Consider the following 12,797-nt stretch of genomic DNA (forward strand, 5'->3'; position numbering starts at 1 on the left):
CAGGTCACTCCTTTGTATGTCTTCAAGAGTGAATGGTCAGTTATAATCAAGTCATACTTACTAAAAATGACTAACTGAACTGGAAGATGAGTGTTACCAGCTGTTGAAAAGTTACCATATGGCCTTCATCTGGCAGGAACAAATGACTGACTGGTGGTTTTTTGAGTGGAAAATATTGAGCCATAAATAGAAGTTGAAAAATTTCTTTCTGATACCTGTATTTTAAAAATTAGTACAAGTTCTATTTTCCATTAACAAGAACAGCAGCCTCTTTCTTTTCTTCTTCCAGGAAAATACCAAGCCAGGATCTCTTCATGATGTTGTTTTCATCTGTTCTCTAAAGACCATTTCAGTACTTCTTTTCCTTTCTTCCACTGCGCCCTGTCAGGAAGGAGATCATACAGATGTGGCAGCAGTTGTACTTAAATCACACTAGTATGGCTTGCAGATCTTCTACGTTTCTTTTTTCTCATCTTAGCTCTGTTGGGATTGTCATACTCAAACTCCACCTTGCTATCACTGTGCATTGCACTACTTAGTATTGTCTCACTGAACACAACAAACATGCAGACCATGGATTTAAATGACCCTCTGTTCCATGCACACCTTTGCTTGCCAAGGGAACAGTTCCTGAGAAGAGTCCAGGAACAAATAAAGATATTGTTCAGTGGGCCAGTCGGGGTCTATGGCTTGAGCATAATGAGATCCTGCTTGACAGTTGAGATGCACCTGAAGAGATCCTGATGCAGAGCAGGAAATACTGTATGTGTTTAATATATGGGGTTTAATGTTTAAGCTCAAGTCGAAGGGATTTTTTTTTAAATCTCTCTTTAACAAAAAGATCTCAGTGAGGTTTGATAGGGATACTTTTCTTTTGTGCATAAACACCCAATTTTAAACTTGTTTTCCATTGCAAAGGACGATGAAAATAAAATATTTTGAAAGTTCAGATCAAACAAAATGAAAGTCTATTTTCTGTAACTTATATTCTGGGACAAAAACATAAAAATATTAAAATATTATAAACCAAATACTACAACATAGCATGACTTTTAATTTGTTTTCTGCTTAATTTTTGTGAAATATTACTGCCTTCAATTTGGTAATTTGGCATTGAAAAAATGTTCTGTTGGATAATTGTCCATAAGATGTGTTCTTAGCCCTGCTTCAGATCTTCAATTAAGTCCAAAACTGTGAACTATCAGGCCTCACCATCTGCCCCATCGAGTTCTGTTTGTTCTGTGTAGCTGCCATTTTGGGTAGATGTTCATCTTTACAGTGTTCTCACAATCCTGTGACTTAAATGTTCTGGAAGACCTGAATTTAGCTTCCAATGTTTTATGAAATTAATGTAATTTTTGAAAGATTAATGGGATCAGCCTTTGAACCTTTATCCATGTGCTTTCTTAATTGTTTCTTATTTAGAAACAGGAATTTGTCTTCCAGGAACCATTTTACAATTGCTTGTGTGATTCAGACTTCTCTTTCTGTTCATTCAGTATCACATTCCAGTGCTGTCATTCCCTGTCTGATAACTGGTGCAGATAATTATTATTTTTTATATCAACAGATATATAAAAATGACTTGTCTATATGTATTCTATTATCAGCTGTAGAGAACTTACTGTACAAAATCAGAGAGGTCAAAGATTTAACGACTGAACTACCAATGGGAGATTTTATAGAAGAGAGTATTTACTTATTCTAATATTTTTCTTCTCCTGGGGAGGTAAAAGTTCACTTTTACTAAGTCTGACATGCTAGCTTTACCACTGTCAGAATAATCTCAATGAATTTCTTGATTTGCAGATCAGACTTTGAATCCAGAAGACAATACGGCTTTTAAAAGTCTGTCTTTTGGGGTTTATTTTATGACCAGCATATCTGGTCAGCCACTGTCCAAGACAATTACAGAGAAATGGTTGTCTTTGTGCACTTCTCATTGTTATTCACCGGCAGGATAGTCATCAGAGGGTCACATTAAAGTTCATTCAATCAAAGCTGTGGCAGTAGCAATAGTCCGCCTCAGGTCAGTTCCATCTCTTGAGATTTGTAGGGCACTACCTGAAGTTATTTGCGTAATTTTATGTAGCGTTAGTGCCTTGATACTTTGTAGCAAAGATTTCAAAGGCAACAAATTTGTATCTAGTGTTCTACCCCAATGACAATCCAATTATCTTTCCCCTTACTGTGTTATTGTAACCATTTGTATGTATCCTCTGCTATCTTCCAAGTTCATTTTCACTTAGCTGTAATCTATGTATAATGTGTATTGTTATCTTTATGCTAGTAGTTATAATTAGGTTTTGTATTTCTCTGTTCATGTGGTTATTTGTTTATGTACTTGTAATCGTCATGGGAACCTCTGCCTTTTACTTTTGAGATAATCTTTAAAAGTACTTCCTTGTGCTGCAATAGATAGTTTAAGTTGGGATGAGATACTTCTGCTGAGATATATCTGCTTTTCTTCATTGAGAGTTAAGGGATCCTAGGTAACCCAAATCTATATGTCAATTGGTTAGTTTGGATGAATCCCAACTATGTCTTGACTTTTTATCTATGCATATGTATAAATGTGCTTACATATATATATATATATGCATATATGTGCGCACACACACAGATAGATAGGTGTATATTAAGCCCAAACCAGTTCTGTTACTTCTATTCCACTATCATTTGCAGAGATTTTTGAGGCTATTGTACCAAAATAGCCTTTATTTCTAATGTATGAATAAGTTTTTTATAGGATGTACACTCCTGGATATTCTAAAGAAGAGGTACCTAAAATGTACTTTTTCAGCCTTGAGGGGGAACAAAAGGCATGAAAACTCACAGCCATGAAGAATGTTCTGATTAGGAATACATGAAGTCTATATATTGATAATTATTCCTCTTAAAGCCAAATTTCTAAACTTAAGCTGATGTTTTGGTATCAAACCTTAGCTACAAATGATGAGATGATAATCTAGATGTAATTTCTGGGATATTTCTATTTTGGTGATTCTAAAGAGATTGTGAAACGTTCTCAGTTCTTGGAAGGGGTGTTATCTTATTTAAAATACTAGAAATGGAAACGTATGTAACACAAACTGGCTCAAAAATCATAATTTTATATATTTTAATGGGAATTATTAAAAAGGTAGAAATATGAAGTACCACTTCATGGAGGAAAAACTCTGAGAAAGTAAATAGGAAAGTAAAATAATAAAGCAAAAGCAACAAAAATATATTGTTTACCATTAAAGAAGAGGAATGAATTTGTAAATCAAAAGACAAAACCAGAGAGTGTTCAAGAATGGGGAAAAGACATTTCAGTTTGATTTCAGAAAATTTTACGCAGGGAGAATTCAGCCAATGTTCTCCAAAATGGCCAAGATAGATAAAAATGGAGGGGAAACAAATACTAGATAAACCTCTTGAAGACTGCAGAAATGATTAGGTGGTAATAGGGCTCTTTCAGAAGACAGAATAAAGTTCTTACTGTGTTGTACAACACACTGAAGAGCTTTATCAAGACATTCTGAAGTCAAAGAACTTGGTCATGACAACAGACAGAACAAGAGATTTGGATTACTTCCTATTAGACCATATGTAATTTGTTGGTTTTAGTTTTGAGATAGAGCATACTAGAGATGAGGCTGAGGAAACGCTCTCTTGTGTGGTTTAGTGATGCATTCACAGTACTTTTTTGAGTAATTGCTGCTGTTTGTTCCAAACAATACAAGTGACGCACATACATGATACAATCTACAGTTGAGAAATTAGTCCTTTTTGAAAGTTGGATTTTCCCCAATTCTTCCTGCAGGTAACAAAGGAAGAGAAATTAAATGCATCTTTTGATCAAAGTGTTTTGATATGGTATCATAGTTTTAAAACACTTAGAAAAGATCTGGACTTTGAGTGAGATCTTGCCTGTATTGAAATCAGGTTTTTTCCCCAGTCGATTTTTATGTGGTGCTCCATACCCAGGAGTGAGAGGGTTTTTTTCTTTCTTTTCCCCCTTTTCTCTCTTGGTTGAGCAAAGCTTACAAACTGCAGAACTCCCGAAAGCAAAGCAGTTCTGTTCACACATCTAGCTTAACCAGTCAGTCTCTTACCTGCTGCAAGACTTGTGGTGCTTAACTCCTTTACCCAACTACATGAAAATTCTTTTAAGAACTGGCTGTTTGGCTTACGTTCATTTAACAGCCACAAATACAGTAAGTAGCGAACCAAAACTGCAATGGAATTTTAGTTAATTATTTCCATTCACAGCTGACATGAGCAGAGTTTGGAAAGAAATTTCATTTAGTTTAGCCAGCGATAAATTTAGCTGTGAAACATGTAGGTTCACGCTGTACTTCATTATCTCATAGATTCTTCGGCATCATGTAGGAAATACATATTTCAAATCCCCCTTAGGGAGAAGCAGTATGATAAGAGTTGTCAGGTAAGTTTTAGATCTCTACTCCAAATTAATACAGTTTTGGAATAATCCAAAGAGGATTTTTGTGGATTTTTTTTTTAAAGGTGCTTTTCTGAGAGAAATAACTCTAATTCCATAGAAGCTCTCATTCTAACTCTAATTCCATAGAAGCTCTCATTCTATAATTTTAAATTGTGAATAATATATTTGTTGATGATTTTGTAATGCTACTTATATTTGGGACTTGCAGTGTTTTTATAAATTCTAGGGATAGTTCGTGTTCATTTAGATGTCTGAGATGATAAAGAGTGGGAACTAAATGTGGGGTGTTTTTTTTCTTTGGATCATAAAGGAGATCTGTGACTTTGAGTCTCCCCTGCTTTTCACATTCGTTCTGAGAGCAGTATCTTGGTGAACTGTCTTTTTCAGGGCAAGGTGTAAAATTCAGTTTGTCCTTAATTTCTAAGAGTGATAAGGTACTAAAAATGGGAATATACATGAAAACTCAAAGCCTTTCTTGTTAGTCTTACTTTGAACATTTAAAATAGTATGAATTGATAGATTGTGTTGCAGAGTGTTCTGTTTGGTTCTTTATCTCCATCACCACAGTTGCTACCTTAGACCTGTTTTGAAAGCTCTCAGTGCATTTTCAGGCCTCAGTGGCTCAGACAAATGCTTCTCTAGCAGTGACTGTGTGCTTTTTTTGCTCACTCTAGCTTCTCTCTTTTGACTAGCCAATGTCTTATCCAGGTTTTGCATGTTTTATTGAACTGAATTTTGGTTTTGCATACAGAAATGAGAGCAATTTATTGCGGTTTTGCTAAAATAAGTTTTCAATTCTGCCTAATTTATAAGGTTATCATTTTCCCCTTATCGTATTTCTTCGAGTGGATATGTAGGAGAACTTGGTGGTATTTGAGTGGTGGAAATATACCTTTTCATTATATGGTTATTGCTGTAATATGTAAGATTTCTGAAAGCTGATAATCGAACATTTTTATTGTAATTTTTGTTTTTAAAGGGCACTATGAGGAGGTGTATGATAACCAGCTTAACTTGGCCTACTGTTTCGATGACCCTGAGGACAAATGGTTAAGTAATTACTTTTATGAGCAATGCTTTAACACTGCTCAACTGATAAAAATTGATGGTGGGAAAAGAGAGGCACAAGCACATCTGAATATGGGCCTCATCAATGAGGAACAAGGTAAGTAACTGAGATCATCAGGCTACGTTGTATCAGCATTGAGTCATATTTGGCAATTTGTGTTTCATCACAGGGCACAGTATTTCAATGTAAAATTGATTTGCAACCATAATTTAAAAGAAGTTTTAAAACTGTTGCAATCTTAATTTTTGGAGCAGCGAATAGGAAGACAAAGAAGTCTATAATTATTCACAGGCCTGTTTCCTCTGACATTCTGTCTACTGTTGAAAGTACTCCATCAGATGAAAAACAAAACACAAGTTTGAAGGAAGCATTTGTTTAGCACAAAGGTTCTTTGGGTTTGACCTTATTTCCTTTTGCTTGTTTTTGACAAGAGACTGGTAATGCTGCCTCAGGCCACAGGTGTTTGAGTAGGATGGCATCTGTAGTTACACAACCTGGGTTGATTTAAAAGAGGTATGAACACGTCATTCAGTTTAATCCTGCCTCCAATTTACACTTGGATAAAACAGCCTATATTTTTGTGGTTTTTTTAAAAACTGCCTTCTGGTTCTCTTGACTGAAAATGACACCCTGTTTGTTTGTACGTGACTGCCACATTGGTGTTTGCTTCAGATTTATACCTTACCACAAGCTCCATTTCTCCATTCATGTATCTGTATCCTCAAACTGTGAGTCTCTGAAATTAGAAAAGATATTAATAGAAATAACTAGAATCATAGAACAGCCTAGGGTGGAAGGGACCTCAGAAGATCATCTGGCCCAACATTTCATGGGAAAGGGAGCCTAGATGAGATTATTTTAGCATGCTGTCCAGTTACATCTTGAAAACCTCCAGCAATGGGGACTCTGCCACATCCCTGGGGAGGCTGTTCCAGTGAATGATTGTTCTCACTGTAAAAAATACTTTCTTATATCAAGATGAAACTTGTTTCTGTGTTTAAAAATATGCATAACCTTTCATGACAGAGGGGTTTGTGTGTGTATAGCAGTCTGGGTATAAAAAAGGTGTTTTCTTATGTTTGTATAAAATCTGTTCATGTTGTGGGAAGACAAGCAATGAGTGAGCATCAAGTAACTGAATAAAACCTATCTTCCAATTCTAATTCCCAAGTGTGCTGGATGCCTAACCATTGCTTCAAATATAAGTGATTCGTATAGTCATTACGTTTTTGTTTTTAAGTTTGACTTTGTGGGTTGAAAGCATTCCAACTTTGAGCTCAGCTTGTGGCTGGTTTCTCAAATAGAATGGTTTTTCTCAGAAAACAGAAGATTTGCAGAAATTGAAATATTTTGTGGAAATAGTGTAATTCCAGTAAGTGTCTGACAGAATGGGTGTGTTTTGAAAGATGGCCTAATTTCCCAGCAAAAATCTGGACATAAAACCTGCAGGGTTTGGTTTTTGTTTTTGTTTTTTTTTAATTGAAAGGGTTTTGTCCTTTTTTTTCCCCATGTTCTCTTAGAGCTGAAACTTCCCACCTTTTTTAATATTTCCTTATATTTTCTAGACTGCTGGTCATTCACACTGTTTTCCTCTGAACTGTTGCCATATCTTTCTTGCCTGCAACACCCAGAGCTGGATGCAGTTTTAAAATTTGAGTTCATACTAATGATCAATAAAATGGAAGGATTACTTTTCTTACAAGTTGTATTTTTATTTGTGTTTTCAGGTATGACATCTACAGTTTTTGTTTCAGCATAAATTGCATACTCGTATTCAGTTCATGACCTTCAGTAATCTCTAAATTCTTTTCTGAAGAACTGTGAACTAGCTATTCTGTTCCCCATTCTGGGATCACCAGTTAGTTCTGCCTAAATGCAATATGTTGCTTTCTTTTTGCACTGAGTAGCATCCTGTGTTTTGTAGGCGGTTTCTAGAAATTGTCAAGATTGTTTTGAATTGTGAAGTTGTCCTTCAACACGCTTTCTCTTCCTCCTAGTTTGGTATCATTTGAACATTTAAAAAACATTTTTCTATCCTGTAATTCAGATCCTTAATGAAAATACTAAGTAGTAAACTGGACCTAGGACAGGCACCTGTGGAACCTCACAGAGTACCTTTTTCCATACTGACGGTGAACTACTGATAACCAATGTCTATATAGGATTTCCTAACCAATTTGCACTCACCTAACAATAGTTGCAGGTGATCTATGCTTCCTTAATGCTGTACAAGAAAGTTATATGACAGTGAGAAGGAATTTGCTAACTTAAATAGAAGATTAGTTTGATGACATTCGCTCTTGGTGTATTGGCATTGGCTATAATATTTTCATGTTTTCTCTAAATGCTTGTGAATAATCTGTTTGACTATTTGTTTTTTCCAGTATTGTTCTAGGAATTGAAGTTAAGCTAAATCCAGTTTCCCAGTAGATAAGATAGCACTTGCTTAGAGCCCAGCCAGTCACAACCAAGTCAGTTTCATTGTGAGTGAAAAATGCTTAATTAGGTTATCTGTCTGATACTCAGTAGAATAAAATGATTGAAGTTGCTGGGGGTTTTTGCAACCTTTCCACTTGGTCCTTCAGTTACTAAAAAATTATAAGAAAGTGCATAAAAGCAAACATCCCTGTCTATTTGTAGCTTCAAAGGCTCATACTGAGTGTGACTCACTACTGTTATCCAACCACTGCCTAAAAAAAATTTAACATTTCCTACTTTTATGATGTATTAAGCAAAAGTTGTTGAATACTTAAATATCTTTAAGCACATAAGTAAAGTTATGAAATACACTTTGAGATGCACAGAGGGAAATTTCATTTTCCTGCTGTAAAATATTGGGAAATTCCAGAAGAAAGGCTTCTTATTAACATTGGTAAGGAGAGATAAAGCAAGGTGCATTTTCACTGCCCAGGGTAAAGCTCTACTGAATCTGTAGGGTCTGTCATTTGCAAATATTTTCTTTCCATAGAGAGAGGTGAAAAAATGAAGAAACTGAGAGAGTAAGCATAGGATTTGCTTTGAGGGACCACTGAGAAAAAGACAGCAGATGTATTCCATGCGCTTTTTGTTTTCAGCAGGTGAAAAATTAAATCAAAAGTTCTGATTGCAGAAAAAGTGTAAGAGCAGATGTTGAGTTGGCATTGTATAAAATTGCATGAGTATTAATGGTGTTGTAAATAAAATTCTAAACATGCTATTTTTGATATTAGAACAGATAGATATCGCTTGTAAATTGAATGATCTTTTTTGTTCAGTTATTTATAATGCTGTAATCTAATTTGTGAACTGAATGAGTCAGATGCCCACTTCCTATGGGAATATATACATATATGCAGGAATAGATACACATGTATAGACATGTATGTATGCATTAATATATACATATAGGAATATGTATGTGTACCTATATAAATACAGGGATGTGTGTGTAGGTATGTGAATAATGCCTAACATTTACATGATACTTTTCATCTGATTTAAATCATCATATCTATATTAACTGCATTGATTAATAGTGCAGCCAGGAAGACAGGAGAATTTACAAGGAAGAGAAGTTAGTCTTACAGACATTTATGTGTGCATCCTTTTAGATGTAAATATCTTGTACCAGTTCTTTTCAGTTCTCTCACCCAATAGTGTATTTTTTATTACTTGTGAATGGAAGCTGTCCATATATGCTTAGGACTGATTGCTTGGGAGTATAAAGTTAAACATGTACTTGTAAAGATTGTTGTTTGCCTTGGAAGCAAATCAATAAATTTGCTGGGTAATTTTTGTGTAATCAAATTTAAAGTTCTTTGACTTTCAGCCTGGTCCCTGTCCTAAAGGCTGGATGTAATCTGATGTTCATTAATCTTCAAAGCTAAATATTTGAAGTGTCAGCAGTGTAGACTTCAGTCATGATATTTGGATGCAGGTGATTAGTGGCTGTCAGTACATAAGGGAAAGAAAACAATAATAATTGAGTAGCCTGCTACAGACACAAATGGAACATTCTGCTTGGAGCAAACATGATTTTAGTGGCAGTTCTTTGCAGAATGAGATTTTAACCTCTTTAAAAAAACTCTATTTGTAAAATAAGGTCTCTGTTTACAAGTTACCCAAATGAGGTGCTACTCATTGATTATTGTAGGAGTGTTCAGGTTATGATCCTGTTCAATTAGCTGTACTCACCCCATAGTTTGTCTTTCCTCAGGGGGCTGATAATAAATTTTTTTATTAGTTTGGTTTCTAGGCATTTTCTCATATAGCTATTAAACATGCCGATATCACTTTATACATATTGAAAAAGCAATGTAATATTTTAATATTTTTTTTCTCACATTAAATTCAGCATTACTTGTCACAAAGCCTGTGCTTACTTGGATGACAGAATCTCAGTTGAGAAAAATTAATTTAAAAAAATATTTTTATACCTGTGCTTTGAAGGTGGTTTTAGAAGTAATATCATTATAGTCATTATAAATGTGTGCATTTTTCTGCATATCAGAGAATAAGAAGATTATCATAGTCTGTGATAGTTCTATTATATTAGTGTAAATTCTGCTAAAGTTAATTGTAAACCTGAAGTTCACACTGTTGTATCTTGCAGAAGAAACACAGTCTGAGTGTACTGATAAACGTAATGGTTAGTGCTAGTTTGTATAGGTTCTTAGACTGCCAGTGCTCATCATTACAATATTTGAGTGCGTTCTGTTTTATATTAAATGGTTAACATGAAATGATGTAGACCTTAAATATATGCATCCCAAAGTTTCAGATAACTTATATCAGTAACAAAAGCAGTCTAGGGAAACAAGGAATTTGTACTTGTAGGAGCTATTTGCTTCAAATAGGTTATAACAAAATTAGATGTAATATATTTCTATATTATTCAAAAGTGTAATAAAAACAGATATCTGAACGTGTACTTGTTCTAAAAGCAGCCATCAAGGACACTGCAAGTAATACAGGTGTTTGTATAAATATGTGTGTACATAGATGTGTATGTATGTAGATGTATATATCCGTACACATCTATATACAGACATATGTATGCATATATATGAACACACAGATTCAAATATAGCCAGTGCTTTAAAGCCAGTACTTCAGATACCAACATTTCGGTCTTGATGTCAAGCAATTCTACATTTGTGAGAGAAGCTTAAAGATGACTAATTAACATATCTGATGGTGTTTTTCTACTACAGATGCATGACTGTTCTTTCCTTAAGGCACACCCTTACAAAAAGTTAGGTTAGTGGTACGTTGTCTGTGGGACAGTGGAGCAGGAAACGTGACATCGAGAACTCTGGAGGAAGCAACGAAAACATCATCACTATGATCTTATAAGTATCTATCCTCCCACCCTCAAATGATGCAACAATCTCAATGCTTACCTTTCAGACGTTCGCAGCTAAGGTAGACATTCACAGGCCATGGTTGCTTTCCTGCCTGACTAAATTAAGCAGTGCATGGGGATGTCTATGAGCATTGGAGCACAGGCTAGTGCTAAAATGGTGTTAATAGTCCTGCACGTGCTTTTAGCTTGTGCTAACTTGGACTTTCCTGTCCTGCAATTATTCATGGGCACAGTCTGGTAATTAGGAGTGTTGCAGGGACTTTTCCTAACAGGCAGTTTGCAAGCAGCCACATTGTTTTGAAGGATAAGAGAGTTTGCTAGGATAGATGTACCTTTCCATACCTGTTGGTTGCAGTGCTTGGAAACATTTCTGGATACACTTAAATAACTAGTTTTGAGAAAGCATATAAGTATCACAGTAGAGTCCAATGAATAAAACTTTCACAACAAATTCCAAATGTAAATCAGTGCCATGCCAGAAACTGCGTATCACCTGGTATGAGAGCTTTGAGATGTGTGAAAACTATGCCGTTAATCTCAATGCGATGGTGACTTTGAATTAGTCATCAGATTTATATTCTGCTAGCACCTAAGGATCAACAAAAGTGAAGGTAATACTTTTTCTGAAATGCTTACAGACCAGAAAGACTAAAGGCAGGTAGAACTAGTAAAAGAAAGGGACAGAATGTAAAGCAAATAGCAATGTTAGATATCTTAGTGCTGATTCCTATAACATACAGCTAATCCATAAACCCAGTTTTGTCTGTCTGTGTGTGGTTTTAGATTGCAAGTCTTAAAGAATTCCTGATCAGGGTCTCCTTAGTCCTTTCTAAAATAAGCTTAGACATTTCAAAAAACCTGTGATATTCTGCAAATTAATGAAGGTTTTTTAAGTGTTCAGTCTTAATCCAGTTCTGCCTTGATTATAAGCAATGTTAAGCTCCTGTTGCTTTTCAGTCTGAGCAATGTTATGCCAGAGTTGATCACTTCTGATCCCTCTGCACCCACACCAAAAATATTAATAAACTGGACCTGATTTATAAGAAAGGTATAATTGTTCTACCTGTAATCACAGATAAAATACAGTCTGTTTCATATGTTAGAATTTGATACAGACTTTTCTAGTTGAAAGGCCTACTGAACACAAGAGACTTATAAATAAATTTAATTAATTTGTTGTGGGAAAAAAACCCACAGGGTTCTTATAGACTTTGACAATCTGGATTAAGACCGAGGAGTAGGATTATACCTATTGTTTTACCATACTGTTGAAATTAAAGTTTTTAATCAAGGCATTGCAGAAGTTCGTGGAAAGATTCCTGTTGAGTTTAATGGGCATTTGATTCAAGCTTCTGAAGCTTAAGTATTAATTACTAGATATATTTGGTAAACAACAACTTAAATACAGTTCATGACATCATCTTTTTGTTTTGGAACATAAAAAGCCTAAACTGATTATTTTCTTGTTCTTAGCAAGTCCTATTTAATCCATTGCTAAGAAATTGATGATTTTTTTGTTTTGAATTGTTTATGGCAAGTGTTTTTCAATTAAAAACTGTAATGTATAAATAATTGAGAGAAACTCAGCATACATTCATGAGTATCTATGCAGAGGAAATATGCACATTTAAGCAGAATTTCCCCAATTGGTTTGCCTTAAGGCAGAAATAATTTATATTCAGATAAAAAAAAAAAGAGAATGTTAATATTGCAAAATGAAGAACTAAAAAGGTTTAAAAAGGCAAAAGTTAAAATTGCTTATGAAATTTCTTATGCTTTCGTGTGTGCGCATTTTGCGACTTTGTTTTAATTACATAAACATGTATTGTCTTTTGCTAGGAGATTCCTAAATATAGCCAGAATAAAATTCACCTGTGGGATGCATAACTTTATATTGTTATCTGTGTTGCAAGTCTGCCAAGCCGACTCAAATG

The 12,797-nt window shown here is 34.8% G+C and overlaps 1 protein-coding gene across 1 annotated transcript in view; it reads left to right on the top strand.

Annotated features, from left to right (window-relative positions):
* Positions 1 to 12,797, top strand: part of TTC29 (tetratricopeptide repeat domain 29) — a 214,486-nt gene that overhangs the window by 105,624 nt on the left and 96,065 nt on the right. The window contains 1 exon segment of the mRNA XM_050896042.1: positions 5,430 to 5,615. Within this exon segment, the coding sequence (XP_050751999.1) occupies positions 5,430 to 5,615 (186 nt within the window).

This window comes from Gymnogyps californianus, chromosome 4 (genome assembly GCF_018139145.2).
Source record: "Gymnogyps californianus isolate 813 chromosome 4, ASM1813914v2, whole genome shotgun sequence".
NCBI classification, from domain to species: domain Eukaryota; kingdom Metazoa; phylum Chordata; class Aves; order Accipitriformes; family Cathartidae; genus Gymnogyps; species Gymnogyps californianus.